We start from the raw sequence: 19,729 nt of genomic DNA on the forward strand, positions 1-19,729 counted from the left end.
ATGAAGTTCTGAGGCCAATGACCTGAACTGAGGTAGGTGCTATTATACATGGTTTCAGGGTAGCCATCCAGCAGCTATTCTAGGGCCACACTGATCCTGAAGAGTGCATAATATGTTGTGGTCATGGCAATCATTGGGATGAACCACTCATTGCATAAAGAATAATAAACAAGTTATCCACACATTTTAGATTTTTCTCTTTTAATACTGCCTGTGTTTCATATTGGTTAGTCATTGAGGAACATAAAGCTCTTTACAAGCATTTCAGTGATTGAATGAATGATATTCATTTCTCAATGTTTAGATTATGATCTAAGTTTTCATTTGTACAGTAAATTGTTTATTTCCAATGAAAGATGAAGATGGAGCCAGACATCATCAATTTGGTGACAAAGAATCTTTAGCTATGTAGTATATTTGAGCAGGTAAAGTCAGGTACTTAAAGCAAGTGGCATCCACCAAGCACTTAGAGGTTTTCCTCTGAGGCTGGGTGGTTCTGCGGCCCACTTGGAAGTCCTGATATGTTGGTCTAGGGCATAGGATATGGCCACCAGGGGGCTCATGCCAGTCCCCTGTTAACTACCTGACTGTGGAGGAGGCTGACAACCTCTGGGGCTGTTTGCTATGGTGCCCCCATGGCTGGCCTGAAGGAGGGTTAGAGAATCTTCTGGTCATATCTCTGGGCCTAGTCTCCTCTGCAGGGTCTGGCAAGGAGCAGAGGGAGAGGCCTGAGTGTGCAGAGGGGAGGGCTTGGGACAGGAAGCCATGGAGTGGAGATCAACGAGGTGTGGAAAGGAATGAGTGTGGTGGGAGAAAAGAGGCCCTGCAGAGGGTGAGAGAAGCCTGAACATGCTTCAGACAAGGAGCTCCTGCAGGGAGAATCACACTCCAGCTCAGGCAGCCATTGATCTGGTTGGGGGAGCCATTCTTCCAGTCTGTACCCAACACCAGCAGTTCCTTGGGGGCTCCCTCACAATGTCATTTCCATCTGAAGGTGGATAAACCTGCAGAACTGGGATGGCTGACTCAGCCCCTCTCAGCCTTGCTCATGGTTATGTGTCGGTTTCCCTGTGAAAACTTCACGTCCTCCTCCCTGTCTCATGATCTCTGTCATCCCACAGTGTGTGTATGTTGTTGTTGAGGACAGAGGCCACCTGTGTCAGCTTCAATATCCAACCCAGAACACTTGGGTTCAGGAGGATGCAGGAGTAAATACTACTTAAGTAAATCTTTACTTCAGGACATTCTAGAAAAACAGTTGTCCAGAGAAACAGTTGGCTGCACTGAGCTCACAATTTTTACCCAGGCAACTTGTCTTGTTATTAAAAAATGGTCATCATATCTTTCCCCCCCCCATATCCTTTCCAACATTTATTGTTGCTTATATTCTCCATATTTGCCATTATGACTGGTGTGAGATGAAATCTTAGAATAGTTTTGATTTGCATTTCTTTAATTGCTAGAGATGTTCAATTGTTTACATATATTTTTGATCAATTGTATTTCTTCTTCAGTGAGGTGTCCAGTTCTTTAGCCATTTATTGAATAGGTTATGTGATTTTGTTTGTTTGTTTGTTTAGTTTTGTTTCTGTGTTACGTTTTTGAGTTCATTAGTGCAGCCATTATGGAAAGCAGTATGGAGATTCCTCAGAAAACTTGTAATGGAGCTATCATTTCATCCAGCTTTCTCACTCCTTGGTTTATACCCAAAGGACTTAAAATCAGCATACTTCAGTGCTGCAGCTACATCAATGTTTATAGTAGTCAATTCACAACAGCTAAACTATGGAATCAACCTAGGTGCCTTTCAACAGATGAATGGATAAAGAAAATGTAACATATATACACAATGCAATATTACTCCGTGTTAAATAAGAATGAAATTATGGTATTTGCCTGTAAATGGGTGGAGCTGAAGAATATCATGCCAAGCAAAATAGGCCAATCCTTTTTGATAAGATTAATTATTTCTGTCCAAGATCAAGGTAGATCTTTCTATCTTCTAAGATCTTCTTTTATTTTTTTTGGGGGGGGGGGTACTGTAGTTTCCATTGTATAGATCTTTCACTTCTTTCTTTGATTCCCAAGTGTTTTTTTAGAATTGTAAATGGGGTAGTATTCCTCATTTCCTTCTCAGAGAAATGAGGAATATACAGAATATACAGAAATGCCTTTGATTTATGGGTGTTGATTTTATATCCTGCTACTTTGCTGAATCCATTTACTGGTTCTAGAAGTTTTCTGTGGAGCTTTCTGGGTCTTCTAGGTATAGAGTCACATCATCAGCAAATAGTGCTTAATTAAATTCTTCTTTTCATATACATCACCCTTTAATTTCTTTCATCTGGTCTAATTGCTCTGGGCAGTATTTCAAGAACTATGTTGAATAGAAAAACAAAGGCCAAATGTTTTCTCTGATAAGCAGATGCTGATCTATTAAGATTGGAGGGTAGAGGAAAGAATGAAGTAACTTTGGATTGGGCAGAGGAGAGTGGAGGGGATGTGGGGATGGGAAGGATGGTGGAATAAGACAGACATTATTACCTTGTAAACATGAATGATTATGTTACTGGTGTGTCTGTGCACAGGTACATCCAGAGGAATGAGAAGTTGTGCTCCATTTGTGTACAAAGTGTCAAAATATATTCTCCTGTAATGTAAAACTAATTGGAACCAACTTTTAAAAATACCTTTAATAGCATTGAAAGACTAGCCATTGATTAGGTCTGACTCCCAAGATCATTCACACATTCTGGTTTCTTGATCTCTTTCATGGACTTGTCTTTGCATTATTTGGTGTCATTTTTCCCTCCTCCTAGGGGAGTACACCATGAAATGAGTACATTCCTGTTCCAGAATTTATCTCCACAAGGACAAACATGTACTTACTTTTGTGCTACACGAAGTTAAGTTTTGATCACATTTAGGAGAAATGCGAGCATTTCTTCTTGGGTGTAGGAATATGGTGGTCCTTGCTCTCACCTAACTCCCATGGGCACACTTCTTAATTGCATGAGCTATTGGACAATTTTTTCTCAGACACTGAGAACTGCTTTGGTCAGGTCAGCATGTGTCATGCTGTCCATGCCATCCTACAGGGCTCACAATCTTTTGTCTTCTCTGCCAAGGCCAACCTGTCAAAGGAGGTCCTTTTCCTGAAATACTCTGTGCAAATGGAAGGAAGAGAGTGAGGGTGTATAATGTAGAAACCAAGTTCTCTAGAGACACTGTCCATCCAGAAAACTGTGTACTATTTGCTACAGGGTTATGGATGGAAATGATATGACTTTCAATTTAAAATCCAAAAAAATTTCTTTTTTTTTTTTCCTTTTTCTTTTTGTACCACAGTTTGAATCCAGGGCTGCTTCACCCCTGAGCAACACATGCATCCCTTATTTTATATTTCATTTAGAAATAGGGTCTTTATAAGTTGCTTAGGGCCTCCCTGAGTTACTGAGGCTAGCTTTAAACTTGCAATCCTCCTACCTCAGCCTCCTGGGTCACTGGGGTTATAGGCATGCACCACCTCACCTGGCTTTAACAAGTCCTTTGGGATAGCCCAATTTCCAGTGTGTATCTTCACTCTTCTTCTGTAGCTTGGGTGTAGTGGGAAACCAGCTGAGTAAATCATGAGCCAAGGTCATGCCTGTGCCTCAGTGGATGGTAAACCAAATAACGCTGGGCAGGTGTTTCCTGACCCACATGTCCTTTTGTATCACCATGAGTCACTGCCAGCTGTTCCCACTGCCATGTGCTATGGCACAGAAGTAGTCTCATCTGTGGTCTGGGTCCTGCTGGTGGTCAGGGTGGCTGAGTTTCCCATGTTGGAACCTGAAATCAGACCAAGGTTAGTGTATGCCATTTGCTATCATCATAATTGACAAGGAAAGGAGCCTGCCTGGATTTTGCTGGTACTAATATCCATACTTATGCCCAAATTTGCCTTTAGAGCAGTGTTACTAGCTGTCTTACTGATGGCCAGACACTGAGGATGGCTGAGTCAGATCAGAGGAAGCCAAGGCAACTCCACAGAGAGAAAAGGAGAGGTGGGATTAACATTGAGGAAGTCTTCCAATGAATTTCCTGCCTGCCTAGTCCAGACTCACTTCAAGAATGCTCTGGGCTTTCAGGGAGCCCCCTCCCATTAGGGTCAGTCCAGTGTCCCATGGGCTGACTGGAGGGTGGTGTCATTGAGCATGTGAGCAACACCTCCTCACTCCTGGCAGCTACAGTCCCTCAGACTCACAGCAAGTGTTGAGCTGAAACCCTGAGCATCTTGCCCCCTCCTCCACAGGCAGGGTCAGGCTGGGCTGAGATCCAGCTCCAGGTAGGTCCCATTGCCCTGGGCTCCATGGGTGGGTTCCTTGAGGAAGAACTTGTGCAGTAAGAGAGAAGCCCAAGAAGGAGAGGGGTGCAGACTATGGTGGAGGTTCCCCTGAGTCTGCATCCTGAGACCTAGTCTGGGCTGGCTTCTCCAAGTCCTCTCTTATTCCAATCTAAGAGATTGCTGCCCATTATGCAAATTATCCTTAGCTTCAGGCTGCTGCTGGAGATTTTGGTGTGCAAAGCAGCACTTACCCACAGGTGATAGAGAGAGGAGGAACAGCTCTTCAGACTCACCCTCAGCCCCTAGGATGCTTCTTCATGGTGTGGTCCCCTAGCTTCTGTTGACAAATGCTACCCAGATTGTGATTTCTTAGATGGACTCTGTAGTCAAGAGGGCCTTGAGGTCATTAGAATCACCAGGAGGTTGAAGCTCATGCAGGTGCGAAGACACCTGCATCACCCAGGGGCTCTTTGTTCCAGTGCAACAGGCTCTTATAAGAAATATTCATGATAGTAATTTGTATAACAGTATTCTGAAACAGAGGTCATATAAATGTGTATTACCATCTGAAGAAAGGTAGATACCTTTTTATAAAGAATACTTCTGAGTAGTTATCCTAGGGTCTGATCTTCAGAGAACAGTGGGTAAGATCAGCATCTTTTTGTCTAGGAGAAAGGTAACCAGCATGTTTTTTTTTCCTTTGATATTTTTCTATCTTTTTCCCTTTTCTCACTGAAATTTATCTCTTCTTCCCTCTTCTTCACTATGTAATGTAATAGTAATTTTGCAACCTTTAATTAATGTATCTTATTATCTTTGCAATCTTTTAATTAATTTATCAACAATTTCCAGATTATTACTATAATTTTATACCTGGGGTTAGAGGAACTGTGAAGAATGGTTTCAACTAGTTTTTATTTCTCCTAAGGTTGATTAATATATGGCTTGTTCTGAAATGATTGTACAAACAGGGTTCAGTGTTTATACCACTCTCTCAAGTGGTGCTGATGCTGAGAAAAGAAGAGGACACACATTGAGTGTAGTAAGTATAAACAGCTGGATATTCACCCGAAATGGTTCTCTTAAGAGCAAGCAGCTCATTAAATAGTCCCTTTTATAAAAGTAAAAGCAATAATCATCCCAGCAGATGGATAGACTTATAAGTGAAAAAGTAAAGGAACAAGCAATCTCCAAATAGCCCACAACACTGATCAACAACTGATCCCATTGACATCACAGTTGAGGAAATGATGGAGAAAGAATTTAGAAAGTTCATAGTTAAAATGTTCAGTGAACTAAAAGATTTAAGAAATGAACTAGAGATAAAATACAGGAAGTAAACGATCATTTCAATAAAAAGAGAGATTCTTAAAAAGAACCAAATGGAAATCCTGAAAATGAAAGACTCAGTAAATCATTTTTGAAGGCAGAATGTCAGGCTTTGAAGACAAAGTATATACTATTGAACATAGAGTCAAAAATAAAGAAAAGATGTTAAGTAACCCTAACCAGAATATTGAAGAAATCTGGGATAACATTAAGAGACTAAATCTAAGAATCATTGGTGTTTCCAAAATACAAACTAAAGGAGTGCACAATCTTTCCAATGAAATGCTCAGAAAATTTCCCAAACCTTAGGAACAAGGAAAAATCCAGATTTCAGTCACCTATGAGGAGCTAGGGGAGGACCAGGGCCCATGAAACTCATGGCAGACAAAGTGGTGGCAATGTCCAGGAGCAGGTGGCAGCAGTGATGGGGCCTTGCTCAGAGGAGAGTGCCCTGGGTGTTAGCCTGCCCTTGGTTCCCTGGAAGAGGACCAGTGACCAGTGTGAGAATGGCAACAGCAGAAGAAGTAGATGCTCAGATGCTTCTCTCTATTTTTTAGTCTGAGCCAGGGGAGGCCAAGCCATATGGCCCAGGTAGCTGGAGGGGGTCCACTGCACAAGAATGGGAATTCTCTTCACCAGGATATGGAGGCTGTTCACTAATCAGGGTAACAAAATTATCACTGTAGGACTGGGCAATGTGGGGGAAAACTGCCATCTTTAATAATTTTCTTTCTTTCTTTTTTGAGTTCAAAATTATAGGTTCTACTTAAAAATTTTCAAGAAGAAAATCATAGTACATTTAAAAAGGTACTTAACTCTCACAATATTAATGTAAACCATAGATTCTTGAAATATTTGAGGACATCATAGAAAATATGCTGTTGCTGAAAAAATGATGTTAGTTTTTCAATAGTTTTATAATTTCTTTAGGTTTGCTCCATGTCAAGGGAAATTATTTTTTTATGTGTGAATAAAGATGTGGAGGGCAAATATCTAATCAATTTCCTTCAGATAAATATTTTTAGATTATATAATAAATATGGAAGACTAGTGACAGTTTTCAATCCTCATTCTCTATTGTCTGAGCTTCCATTTCATTTCTTCTCTTTTTGGCTGTGGTGTCAAAATATGGTTAAAGGAAAAGGTTAGCTTTATAATGGTCACACTGCATAAGAATTATAATAGTCACTTGGTCACATTGAAAAAGAAGAAGACCACAGAAGCCATAAGTGTGATTTAACAATATTTGACACATTTTAACTCAAAAAGAGTAGAAAATGAAACAAGAATTGGTAGAACTCAAGTAAGTGTTTGCCATTTTTTTTTAAATTTAACATTCAAAATTTGCTCAAATACCATCTTTTCAGTGTGGTAGTCAGTGACTTCTTGATTTTTAATTGCTAATTTCATCTATTTCCTGGAGAAGTATCTGGTAGACAAACTGAAAAAAATTTAAAAAAATAAAGCAGACTTTTAAAAATAATGAAAATAGTGTAAAGGAAGTATTTACATTCACATGAAGGGGGAAAGCATACTTCAATAGTGATATCCCACCTTTAATAGTTTTCTATGAATAAAATTGTACATATATCCTTTACAATAGGAAGTAAAGTAAAAGAAATAGTGATTAATGATGTACATTTCCTAATGTGGAATATTGGTGGCCAAGAATCTCTTTATTCTTCCTGGAATACTTATATTAACAAGAACTTTGTAATAGTAGTTTTGGACAGTACAGAGATTTCTGTAACTAAAGAAGAACACTACAAACTATTAGTGCATGAGGACCTAAGAAAAACTGTATTACTCCCATGCTCCAATGCTTCCCCTCCCCACCCCACTATGAGTCAGTCTCCTTATATCAGAGAAAATATTTGGCATTTTGTGTGTGTGTGTGTGTGAGGGGGATTGGCTAACTTCGCTTAGCATGGGAAGAACTGATAAATTCTAGATAGGCCAGAGGGGTGGGAGGGAAAGGGATGGGGCAGGGGATTAGTAAGGATAGTGGAATGTGATAGAAATCATCATCCAAAGTACATGTATGAAGACACGAATTGATGTCAACATACTTTATATACAACCAGAGATATGAAAAATTGTGCTGTATACATGTAATAAGAAATGTAATGAAATTTGCTGTCATTTATTTATTTATTTAAAAAATCAATTAGAAAAAAACTGGATTACTGATTTTTGCTAATAGACAGGAATGTATGACTTTAGCAGAAATATGCCAGTTTTTGAAGCTGACTTCTTTTAAAGATCATCAGTGGCCTATCCAGCCATGCTGTGCTCTTACTGGTAAGGGATTATGCTAAGGACTTGAATGTAAGATGTCACAATTTAGGATCAGATGACATTTATTGAACTGTTCTCATAGACTTTGTATAAACAAAGTACTGGACTTTACCTGAAAGCTGCAAAAATTCATGGTTTAGATATATTTGTAATAAAATGGTTTATTTTTTTATATAAGAAAAATCAAGACCACATAATTGAAAACAAGATGAAGTCTTACCCTACAATGTGTTTTCTCATTGGTTCCTTCCAAATTACTTTATAAAGCTGTAATCAACATTTTTCACAATGAATCCTCCCAAGACAATGTGTAGCCTGTGGTAAGTACAAACAGAGAGGAAGAGATTTTGAAATTTAAGAGCTTTGTATCAGTATAACCTCCTTTGACTGAATATTGTTCTCTCTTGTTCCACTAAGTCAAAATACAAATCAGCACAGATACTGGTTCCAATATTCAAAACATCATGTTATTTATGAAACAATGTATTTTGCTTAATTGTATATGTATGATGTAAATACCTTAAGTTTAAGTTAATGGCTTTATGTTCTAAAGAACAGTAAACAAGACAAAAATTAGTAATTACCCTAATGCAATAAGTACTGGCATTGGTGGGTTGCTTTTGTTTTTATTTTGGTATCAGGGATTGAACTCAGGGGCCCTTGACCAGTGAGCCACATCCCAGCCCTATTTTTTATTTTATTTAGAAGCAGGGTCACACTGAATTGTTTAGTGCCTCACTGTTGCTGAGGCTGGCTTTGAACTCGAGATTCTCCTGTCTCAGGCTCCCTAGCCTGTGGAATTACAGGCTTGTGCCCTGGTGCTCAGCTCTGGCATTGGTGTTAAATGCCATTTTATAATTTTCTTTATGCTATCTGTATTCTACTAATCACCCCCACCTCAGATTAAATCATTGAGCTGCTCTCAAAAAAACAAAAACAAAAACAAAAAAACACCAAGAAAAAGCTTGACATTATATGCCCATTTTGTTGATGAAAAACACACATGGAAAGATGTAATCTAAGTGAACGTACTATCTACAAATTCTTGGCTTTCGCAGGGCAGAATTGCACAGTGAGCCTTTATCAGATTATTACTTATATTGGTCTAAATTAATGAATACATTGTTAATCCATTTATCAGTCCATAAAAAATTGTAACTAAAGCTATCAAGTGATATTTTAATTAAAACTATTGTGTGAAACATGTCTACCCTGAGAGGTAGCATTCTATAAATATTATTAAATAATTTAGCTGCCGTCTTTTTAAGTATTAAATTGTATATGTCAAGTAGTTAAAATGAAATTGAGAGTTCAACTAAGGTATTAAAATTTTCCAAGCAATATTTTCAACTTTTTAATTTGCATATTTTATATTTTATATTTCTTATTTTACAAGTTGAAATACGTTTGAGTCTTTTTGTTTCTGCAAGTTTTCTTATGTCTTCTTTCACCATGTAAATGCATTTTTTAACAATTAATAATGCAATATTTTCTGTGCTCTTGGTTTATAATTTATTGAAATTTGATATACTCTTTGTACTGAGACATAATTTGACCCAAAGTACTTTTGGTTTGCTTAGGTTTTTTTTTTCCAAAGTTTGAAAATACAAGGTATTTTTAAATGTAAACAGAATTATTCTATATTAACTACATACTCTTGTGTACTCTATTTGTGTAACTTTTATGCCCTGAAAATTTAAATAGTCATCCAAACTGGAATGTTTTAGAATATTCAAGAAAATTAATGATTAATTTTAATATCAATGTTTTAAATTTCATGAATATTTTGGTAAGAATAATAATATATACTACAAGTATTGTCAAAACGTTAAAACTTTCTTCTATAAAATGTAAAATATGAGGCTGGGCTTGTAGCTCACTGTTCGAGAACTTGCCTAGCATGTATAAAGCACTGGGTTTGATTCTCAGAACCACCTATAAGTAATAATAAAAAAGGTCCATTGACAACTAAATATATACAGATAATTAATTTATTTATATAATTAATATATATTTTATATAATTAATATGTATATAAATATAATATATAATTATTTATAAATGTTATAATTATAAATTCTTATAAATATAATAGTTATATAACTAATATATAATATACATTAAAATATATTATATATATATATAAATATATATATAAATCATCTAATTCCAAGTCAGTTGGGATACATCAGTGTTAACTTTGGATATTTTGTGTTTTATATTTATGTTATGATGTTTAAAAATGTACATATAACATTTGATATTTGTAAAAAATATTAAATATAACATTTAATAGTTTGTTTTTAAAAGTAATTCCTAAGTTACGAAGTTTTATATGTATCCATACTTTTGAAATTATTTGTCATATATTGAAAATTCCATTCAACCTCCTTCCAAATACTGGAAACAAAGGTATAAAGCTCCATAATGGACAAGATCCTCTCAAAGACATATTTTGTTTTAAATATTTATTTTTTATTTATGGGTGGACACAATATCTTCAATCTATTTTCATATGGTGCTAAGGATCAAACCCAGTGCCTCATGCATGCTTGGAGAGCTTTTTACCTCTTAGCCATGACCCCAGCCCTCAAAGACACATTTTTTTAATGAGGCATTGAACCCAGAGGGGCTTTACCACTGAGTCACATCACCAAGCTTTTTTTAAAAAATTTTTTTAGTTGTTGATTAAACTTATTTATTTATATGTGGTGCTGAGAATTGAACCCAGAGCCTCAACACATGCTAGGCAAGCACTCTAACAACTGAACAATGACCCAGCCCTCCCCAAGCTTTTAAATTGGTTGATTATTTTTTTTCTTTTGAGACAGTGTCTTCCTAATTCGGTAATGTCCTCATTAAGTTGCTGAGGCTGGCTTTGAATTCGCAATCCTCCTTTCCCAGCATCCTGCGCTGCTGGAATTACAAACATGCACCACTGTAATGGCTCCAAGACACAACTTAATTTAAATGCCTAATATACAGAATAACAATAGAACTTTAAAATAATAAGAGAAAAAATGCAGGTTACGTTTAGAGGTAAGTTAATTTGGATTTCAATTGATTTATTGACACAGACCTTAAAAGATAGCAGGTGTTGGAATTATATATAACAAATCCAGAAGGAAAATAGGTGCCAAGCAAGATTACAACACTGGAAAAACTATCTTTCAGAAATGATGTTAAAAGAGAACATTTCATGATAAGCAGAAACTAAAAGTATTCAAACCACTAAGCCTGCACTCAGTGAAATAGTTTAATGTAAAAGAAATAAAACAAAGTATTATAGGAATGAATTGCAATAGAAGAATAGTAAGTTAAAGGAGAATCAAAACTGAATTAACCATTAGAAATAAATCCAAATGACAGAAAATAAAATTTTCTCTCTGCAGCAACACTGAATGTAAATGTTGTAAACTCTCCAAACAAAAGACATAGAAAGGCAGATTAGATTAAAAAATTAGGCCCACTAAAATGTTGTCCAACAGAGATTCATCTTACAAAGACATTCACACACTGAAGGATATGGGATAGAAAAAGATACACCATGGAAATTAAAACAGCAAGCATGTGTAACTACTCAAATATCAAAGAACCTAGACTGCAAGTCAAAATTAATCAGAAAAGACAAATGTCACTTCAAACTGGCTAAAGGAATCAACCAAAAAGATACGATGATAACAAATATTCACACCCTTCAACGTGGGACACCTGTATATAAAACAATCCCTTCTCAATACAATGAATCAAGTAGACAACACTACAGCAATACTGAGCAATTTCAACATACCTCTGTCCATTAGGTAGGTCATTCAGGCATAAACTAAGAAAAGACTCTTCAGAAAAAAATATTATTAATCAAACGGAACTTACTGACACCTATAGAATATTTTATCCATCAAAAAATGAATTTACTTTCTTCTCAGTGCCACAAGGAACTCTCTCTAAAATAGACCAGATTTTAGGGTATGAATCAAATTCTAAAAAATGCAAAAAATGGAGATAATTCCTTGAATTCTGTAAGGTTATTATGGATTAAAATTATAAATCAACCATAAGACAAAGCAAAACACAACCATTTTAACACCAGGAGATTAAATAATTCACTTTTGAGTGAAGAATGAACCACAGAATAAATCAGGGAAGAAATTATTGGAAACAAATGCTGAGAAACAAAATCAAAATCTCTGAGACAGTATGAAGGTGCTTCTAAGAGGAAATGTTATAGCATTGAGTTCCCATATTAAAAGACTGAATGATTCCAAATAAATAAGGTGGTGCTATACCTCAAGATCCTAGAGGAAAAAAAAAATCAAACAAACAAGCAAAATCTGGAGAGGTCAGAAAATAATTAAGATCAAAGCCAGAATTAATGAAAGTGTAAAACTACAAAATATCAATGAGTTTTTTGGTCCTTTAAAAGATAAAAAGATTGATAAACTCTTAGTCAAATTAACCAAAAGAAAGAGAAAGAAGAGTCAAATCAACAAAATTATAGATGAAAAAGATATCACCACAGACAATTCTGAAATTCAGAGGATCATTAGAAACTGTTGTGAAAATTTATATCAACAAATTAGAAAATCTAGAATATATTGTCAAATGATGAGACACATATGACTGACCCAAATGAATCATGAGTATCTAGAAAATTTCAACAGACCAAGATCAAGCAATATAAATGAATCAGCAATTAAAGCCTTCTAACAAAGAAAACCTAGTACCAGCTGGATTCTCAGCTGAGTTTTGTGAGACTTTTAAAAAACATCTAATGCCATTTCTCCTCAAAATTTTCCATGAAATAGAAAAGGAAGGAACACTATAAGCCAGTGTCATCCTGAGACCAAAACCAGACAAAGATATATCAGACCAATATTCATGATGAAAATTGACGTGAAAATCCAAAATAACAAACTGACATGCCACATTTAAAATACACACTAGAAAGATAGTACAACACGATCAAATGTGTTTTATTTCAGGAATGTAAGGGTGGTTCAACATATGCAAATCAATAAATGACATTCACCACATGAATTATGTGATTATTAAGTACAAGAATCATGTGATTATCCCAAGTGATGCAAGGAAACTATTCAAAAAAGTTCAGCACCCATTCATGTTGAAAACACTGGAGAAACCCTAGTGTTTAAAACACTAGGAATGGAAGGAAGTTATTACAATGATGTAAAGGCTATATATAACAAATTCAAGGCCTACATCATGCTTAGGGAGAAAAACTGAAAACATTTCCTCTAAAATCAGTAACAAGACAAGAGTATCCACTTTTACCGCTACTATACACTATAGTCCTTGAAACTCTCACCAGAACAATCTGCAAAAGAAGAAATTAAAGGGATACAAATAGGAAAAGAAGTCAAATTATCTCTGTTCCCTGTTGAAAAGATCCTATATTTAGAAGTCCCCAAAATACTCCACCAGAAGTCTTCTAAAGTTGATAAACAAATTCAACAAAGTAGCAGGATAAAAGGTCAACATACATAAATTAATTGCTGGAAGTCCCCAGTTTGAAGAAAGTACACACTGAGTTGATGGGGAAGTCCTCCACTATGCACTGCAAATGTGGGTGGTGGAGTAAAACACTTATAGCAGACTTGATAATGAGGAGGAAGAAGAAGATGTTGATGGTGATGGTGATATACACACGGTTGGACTGCTGTGCCAGAGCATCAGGGGTTCTGATGACATTGCTGCTACTGCTATTGGAGCAGAGGAAAACATCAGTCTTGATTCCTACATAAAATGTGAAGGCAGTAAATGCCCCAAAATGTGTCACAAAAATTTCTGTGACCCTGGACACTTTACAGAAGAGCTACATTTTATTCAATAGGCTCCACTTTCTAACAAAACACAAGGCTGAGAGACAGCTTTTTATACTAAGACTCAGTTACAGGAACTACACCAGTGTCCCTCCATGCATAGGACAAAAGCTTCCTCTCTGTGCTGTGCAGGACAGGGTACAGCTGGCTCAGTGAGGCAGCACTCCTGTCCACATTATTGCAGGTGACAGAGGCTTTTGGTGTCATCTAGAGGGAATGACAAGCTCTTGGTCTCCTTCATCAATGGATAGAAGCAGAGGTACTACTCCAGGTCAGAGGATATAGCTACCCAGGAGAGAAAGAGAGGAGACCAGCATGTGGGTTCAGAACAGGAGATTAAGGGTCAGGCACAGAACTGGAAGTCAGGACAGTCCATCCTATGCCCTGGGCTACTGTAACCCGGGTCTGAGGGCCAAATCTCTATGTCTCTCCAGGACATTTAAAGAAGCTCAGGACATAGAACAAGACTTACCTATTGCAGGTGCTAGAGGAACCAGGCCTCAGGTATCAGCCTGAGTAGATTTTGTAGGGTGAGAATCACTCAGCAGACAAAGCTGTGGTGCAGACACCTTAGAAGAGATCTCTGGAAGGTGGGTGTATAAATATCCCTTCATCAAAGAGGATCTTTTTACTTAAGCAAGTTCAGGCCCATGATCATACCTGAGGCCCTGAGGCAAGTGAGATTGTAGAGCTCTCTGCAGAGTCTCCTCAAGGAGGCTGTGCATGCTGCATCCAGGGAAGGGGCCCAAGTATCCCTTCCCCCATCTGTTACTGAACATGATCTAAGAGCCTTAAGGGATGATGTGAGTGGACATGGGAGAAGAGGCCAGGGATGAGTGGGAAGGCATCTCTGCAAGTTCTTAGGATGAAAGGGTAATACCTGGAACATTATCATTATCTTCCTCATTATCACATCTGCTACAACTATTTTAATCCACCACCCACATTTGCAGTGCATAGCGGAGGACTTCCCCATTAACTCAGCGTGTCCTTTCTTCAAACTAGGGACTTCCTTCTCTTCTCTCTGGGAGAAGTGTTCTCCCACCACATAGAAAAAAACAAATGATTGTTGATCCCATTTTCCACATTTCTCCAGAGGAAGGACAAGACTCCAAGAATCGCCTCAATCACTGAGATTCAGGCTGAGCCTTTTTTCAATTAATGAGATTCTTTCTATTATTATATCATTTAATTTGAAAAAAAGTGATAATGTGGGCTCCTAGGGCCTGTTTCCTTCCTCCACTATGACTGCAGGGATTCCTGCCTAATCCTAGGGCACCACTGCTCATGATCCATAAGTTTTTCCAGGTATTACCCTTCCATCCTAAGAACTTGCAGTGATGCCTTCCCATTCATCCTTGACCTCTCCTGCCAGGTCCAGTCACATCATCCCTTAAGGTTATTTGATCATGATCTAGGTGACACCAAATGTCTCTATCATCTGCATCTGTTTTTGTAGGGCTGAAAATCACTCAGGAGACAAAGCTGAGGTGCAGGTACCCTAGAAGGGAGGTCAGTATGGGAGTGTTGGGCTCCCAGGGCCTGTGTCCTTCCTCCACTATGACTGCATGCATTCCCTACCTAGTCCTAGGGCACCATTGATCATGATCCATAAGTTATTCCAGGTATTACCCTTCCATCCTAAGAACTTGCAGAGATGGCTTCCCACTCATCCTTGGCCTCTCCTCCCATGTCCACTCACATCATCCCTTAAGGCTCTTTGATCATGTTCAGTAACAAGTTGGCAAGGGGACACTTGAGCCCCTTCCCTGGATGGAACATGCACAGCCTCCTTGAGGAGACTCTGCAGAGAGCTCTACAATCTCACTTGCCTCAGGACCTCAGGTGTGATCATGGGCCTGAACTTACTTAAGTGAAAGGATCCTCTTTTCTGAAGGGATCTATATCCACCCACCTTCCAGAGATCATCCATGTACAACTGTGAGCCCACAACCTTCAAAGAGACCACAGGGATTTTAGGTTTTTTTCTCAAGCATCTCTGGCTTATGGAACTCATAACAAAATTATATAAATTATTTTGCAAAAAGAAAAAGTAAGAATAAATTCTTAATGGCAGTTGCTAATTTATTGTGGAAAGGGGGTGTCATAGAAGAGAGAGAATATCATGTTGAATGACACTGCAAGATATGATAAGTCCACACATTCAGGTGGTTCTTTATCAAACAAAAGGTCATGTATGAAATGATTTAGCAATAATTCTAATGAAATTCTAATTAAATGACCAGGATGGGAGCAAACTTCATCTGAAGTCCCAGAGAGGAGAAGGAGGTGGAAGGCTTGGATCAGTGATTCACCTTTTGCTGTCATGTGTCCCGAATGATCTCAGAGGGTTGCAGCTCAGCCCTTGGCCAAGATCCTGGAAGGTCAATAGCCATGCTTAACTAGGCTCAGGACATACCAAAGCCCAAAGGAAATAGAAAGATGGTCACAGGTCAAACTCTGGAAGGTTACTATGGTGAGGGGCCTTGGGGTCCAAGGCTAAGTTTCTGCTGAGAACAGGGGGGAAGAAGTTGGGGCTCTATCCCTCCTCTTTATTCTCCTGTACTACCTCATTTTTGGTTAGAATGTTAACCAATAACCCTCAATGGAAAAAATTCAAGAAAACAAAATACTTACTGTCCAAAAGGACCTGTGAAAGACCTATATGAGAACAGCTGTATTATAGGTTTCAAAACATAGAGCTTGGGACATCAATATCATTGCCTGGACCCCTCTCTGTTCACCTTCTCATTCTTTGTGTAAGTGAACTGCCTGTGTGTTATCCCTAGGTACAGCCTTCAAAGTACCCTGAGCTGGGTCTGATTCAAACACTACACTCAACCTAGACACAGTCTAATTGGGGCTACTCAGAATGGATCCTTCATCTTGAGGCCATCTCTCCTCTCCTCTCTTGCAGGATCTTTGGCCTCCTAAGAGCTCCTACAGATGTTCTCAGTTTCAGTGCCCCTGGAACGGACAGCCATACTCCCCTGCTCTGGTGATGCACTGTCCAAAGAATACACCCACTGGAACCAGCATATGCCATGTCAGATCTCTGCTCAAATGACATGAAAAGTGAGCAGCCCTCACATCTCCCTGAGAGATACTTTGGCACCAGCTAGGAGACAATAGCCACCCTGTCAATGCAGCACATGTCAAAGATGGAGCTGTTACGCTTAGTCATGGGTCAGCAAAGGTACTCACCTCACACTGACACACACAGGTGAGAAATGAGACCCAAACTCCTTCCCTGTCATCTCTGTCATCTGTCATTTTTTGCCAGCACCAGAAGGAAGGAGATAAAGCCATGAGCAAGATGGGCTCAGCTCACCCAGATCAGAGGAATGACACTGACCTCTCCTCACAGCTTTCTAGCCAGGAGAGGAGATGGGTGGGGAGACAGGGCATGGATGGCCAGAAAGGACAGCTCTGAGGTGAGTCTCCTTCCAGATACTTGATAGGCTTTCTTTCTTTGGGAGACTTAAAAAAGATATCTATCTCTCTCTCTCTCTCTCTCTCCTCTCTCATCTTTGTACTTTGATAAGGAGAAACATACAATTGATGGCCAGGGAGGGTAAACCACAGGGACAAAGGCAAAGGAGAAGTGAAGCCAAAACCTCTTTGCCTTTCCTCTTCCTCCTCAGAGACTTGGAGTTACAGCCCCACATCCCTCTCCAGAACCCTGATACCCATGATTTTTCTCCTTGAAAACCCCCTTATTATGCAACTCTGCTCCCAGGACATTCCTAAGGAGAAGAAACTTGGGGCATAATTGAGGTCATTTTGGCAACACATTGTTATGGTTCTTCAATATCAGTCAGTGGGAACAAGGCTGTGAGAGAGGAGAGCCACACAGGGAAAAATATGCTCTGGGGAAAATGGCTGGGCTGAGATGATCATGTGTCCCAGAGGTCCATTAGGCCTTGAGATCCATCTGGATTTCTGTTTGTTGAAGGGACGCTGATGGAGGTTTCCATGGGTGGAAATGAATGTTGGATGCTGTGAGTATGGCAGTACCTGGTCACCGTGGAGTGCAGCAAGATCCTGTCAAAACTGAGGATTGCCAACCAAGAAGGGAAAAATAAGCTCAAAGCAAAGACAGATTATATTCAGGTACAGAACAGATTTGCATATCAGGAAATACAGTTTCAGTTAGAAACCCACCAAGCGTTTCATCAAGGTAAAGGCAGACTGAGGTATTAAAGAAAAAACAGGGATCACAGGTGAAGTAACTTGTTTTTAACAAACTTCAATAGATCATTGCATTAACCAAGTTGTTTTGGAAGAATTTGGATTGGTTATGAGGTCTGTCCGTACATTAAGCTACACATGCTTGTTTGTTAGGGGGATATCACCAGGGGGATTATCAGCAAGCTCTTAAACTCTTAAGAAAGCATTGGCACAAGTCTTGGGAATAGAATCTGTTACAGTTGGTAGTCTCGTGAGCACATATTTTTTCCAAAAAAAAATTTTTATCCAGACATTCAATCATGGGTCTTTGTCTATAAACAAAAGGTGGCCTGTCAAACTCTGACCTCTAAGTCTTACACAGTCTTCCTCTCTCTTGACCAGAGTGCAGTCATTTTAAATTTTCCAGGATCCAGCAGGAAAGAGTTGGCCCTCAAAAGAGGCAGGACAGGTGACTCGACCCAGGGGTGATTACAGAGTAATGTCCAGAAGGAAAGGGTGTGTATGTCAGCAAGGCTGTGGGCAGGACCACAGGGAGCATAGTTTGGCCTCTCCTGCTGTTATAGATTCTAGAATACTATTTCCTCATACTAGGAACCATATCCTAGTACATATAGTCAACACACATTGTTGTTCTCCAAGTTTTTTCCCATGACATTTTTTGTGTACGTCTGTGTTTGAGTGTGTGAGTGTATACACATCCTCATGTGCATTATGAGGAGTTACCAAAGAGGAAGAACTCAACTCATGATGAGTGGGGATCCCCCAAAATATTGCTGAAATGAATTGAAGGAAACACCACTTAAGTCATAGAGATTTGTTTAGGAAAGTGAAAAATAAACATGCAAGAGGGGATAGGGGCCATCTGGAGAGTAAACAACACTTTGGGAGGTTCTTAAACTCTTCTTTTAAAGGAAACTTAAATAGAGTAGGCATGGGAAGGGATGTGGGGACAACATCCTCTGTTGATCCCATCACAATTTATGGTGTAGGGAAATTCTCAGGATCATTAGGCTAATGTGGTCTCTGATATATGAATAGTAGATAACATTGTAAAGTCCCATATATTGAAGCTTCCTGGAAAAAATACCTTATATCTTAGATTTTTTAATCTCCCTTTACTGCAGCTATTCTAAAAAAGGATGTACTTATGGGTGAAATAACAGTGCATAGGGAAATTTTCAAAAGTGGGTCCATTTTCATTAACTTTAAAATTGTGAGTGAAGATTTGAAGATTTATTAGGAATTTGAGAGTGGCAGCCCTGGGGGAACCATCTTGGTAAGTGGCAGGCCTAGGATACAGAACTGGCTTGGGATTGAAATGATGAAGAGCAGCTCAAGCCTTTCAATCAATATTATATTTCCTTGTCTTTCCTTTAGTTTCCTTTCTACCAATCATTTATTCATAGTTTATCCATGTGTAGGTAGGTGTTTTTAATGACAATGACATTGTACTGCTACCAAGATCTATGCAATCAGCACAATCTGACATCCTACTTATGCCAAATCTTGGTCTTCCTCAGAAACATGGTTTTAGAAAGACCAGCATTGAAACCTAAACAACTGATGAGCCATCAATCCTTGGCTTCACAGGAGGGTCAGCATTCCTCCAATGAGAAAAATTAGACTTCCTTTCAGCATGTGGCTTTTCATCCAAAAGTAAGAGCCCAAGCCTTGTAGATGCCATAAGGATTGTTCTACATGACCTACAAGATGGCTAACTTTACACACAGGCAGTATCCCTGAG

The 19,729-nt window shown here is 38.5% G+C and overlaps 2 protein-coding genes across 2 annotated transcripts in view; both read left to right on the top strand.

Moving 5' to 3' along the window:
* LOC113197387 (uncharacterized) overlaps positions 1 to 19,729 on the top strand; it is a 519,021-nt gene that overhangs the window by 430,922 nt on the left and 68,370 nt on the right. The window lies entirely within an intron of this gene.
* Positions 6,276 to 7,974, top strand: LOC113197397 (ADP-ribosylation factor-like protein 5A). Its single transcript, XM_026409696.2, has 4 exons — positions 6,276 to 6,376; positions 6,956 to 6,959; positions 7,220 to 7,456; positions 7,828 to 7,974. Exons 1-4 carry the CDS (start codon positions 6,276 to 6,278, stop codon positions 7,972 to 7,974), a joined length of 489 nt encoding a protein of 162 aa, XP_026265481.2.

This window comes from Urocitellus parryii, chromosome 3, assembly GCF_045843805.1.
Source record: "Urocitellus parryii isolate mUroPar1 chromosome 3, mUroPar1.hap1, whole genome shotgun sequence".
Lineage (NCBI taxonomy): Eukaryota > Metazoa > Chordata > Mammalia > Rodentia > Sciuridae > Urocitellus > Urocitellus parryii.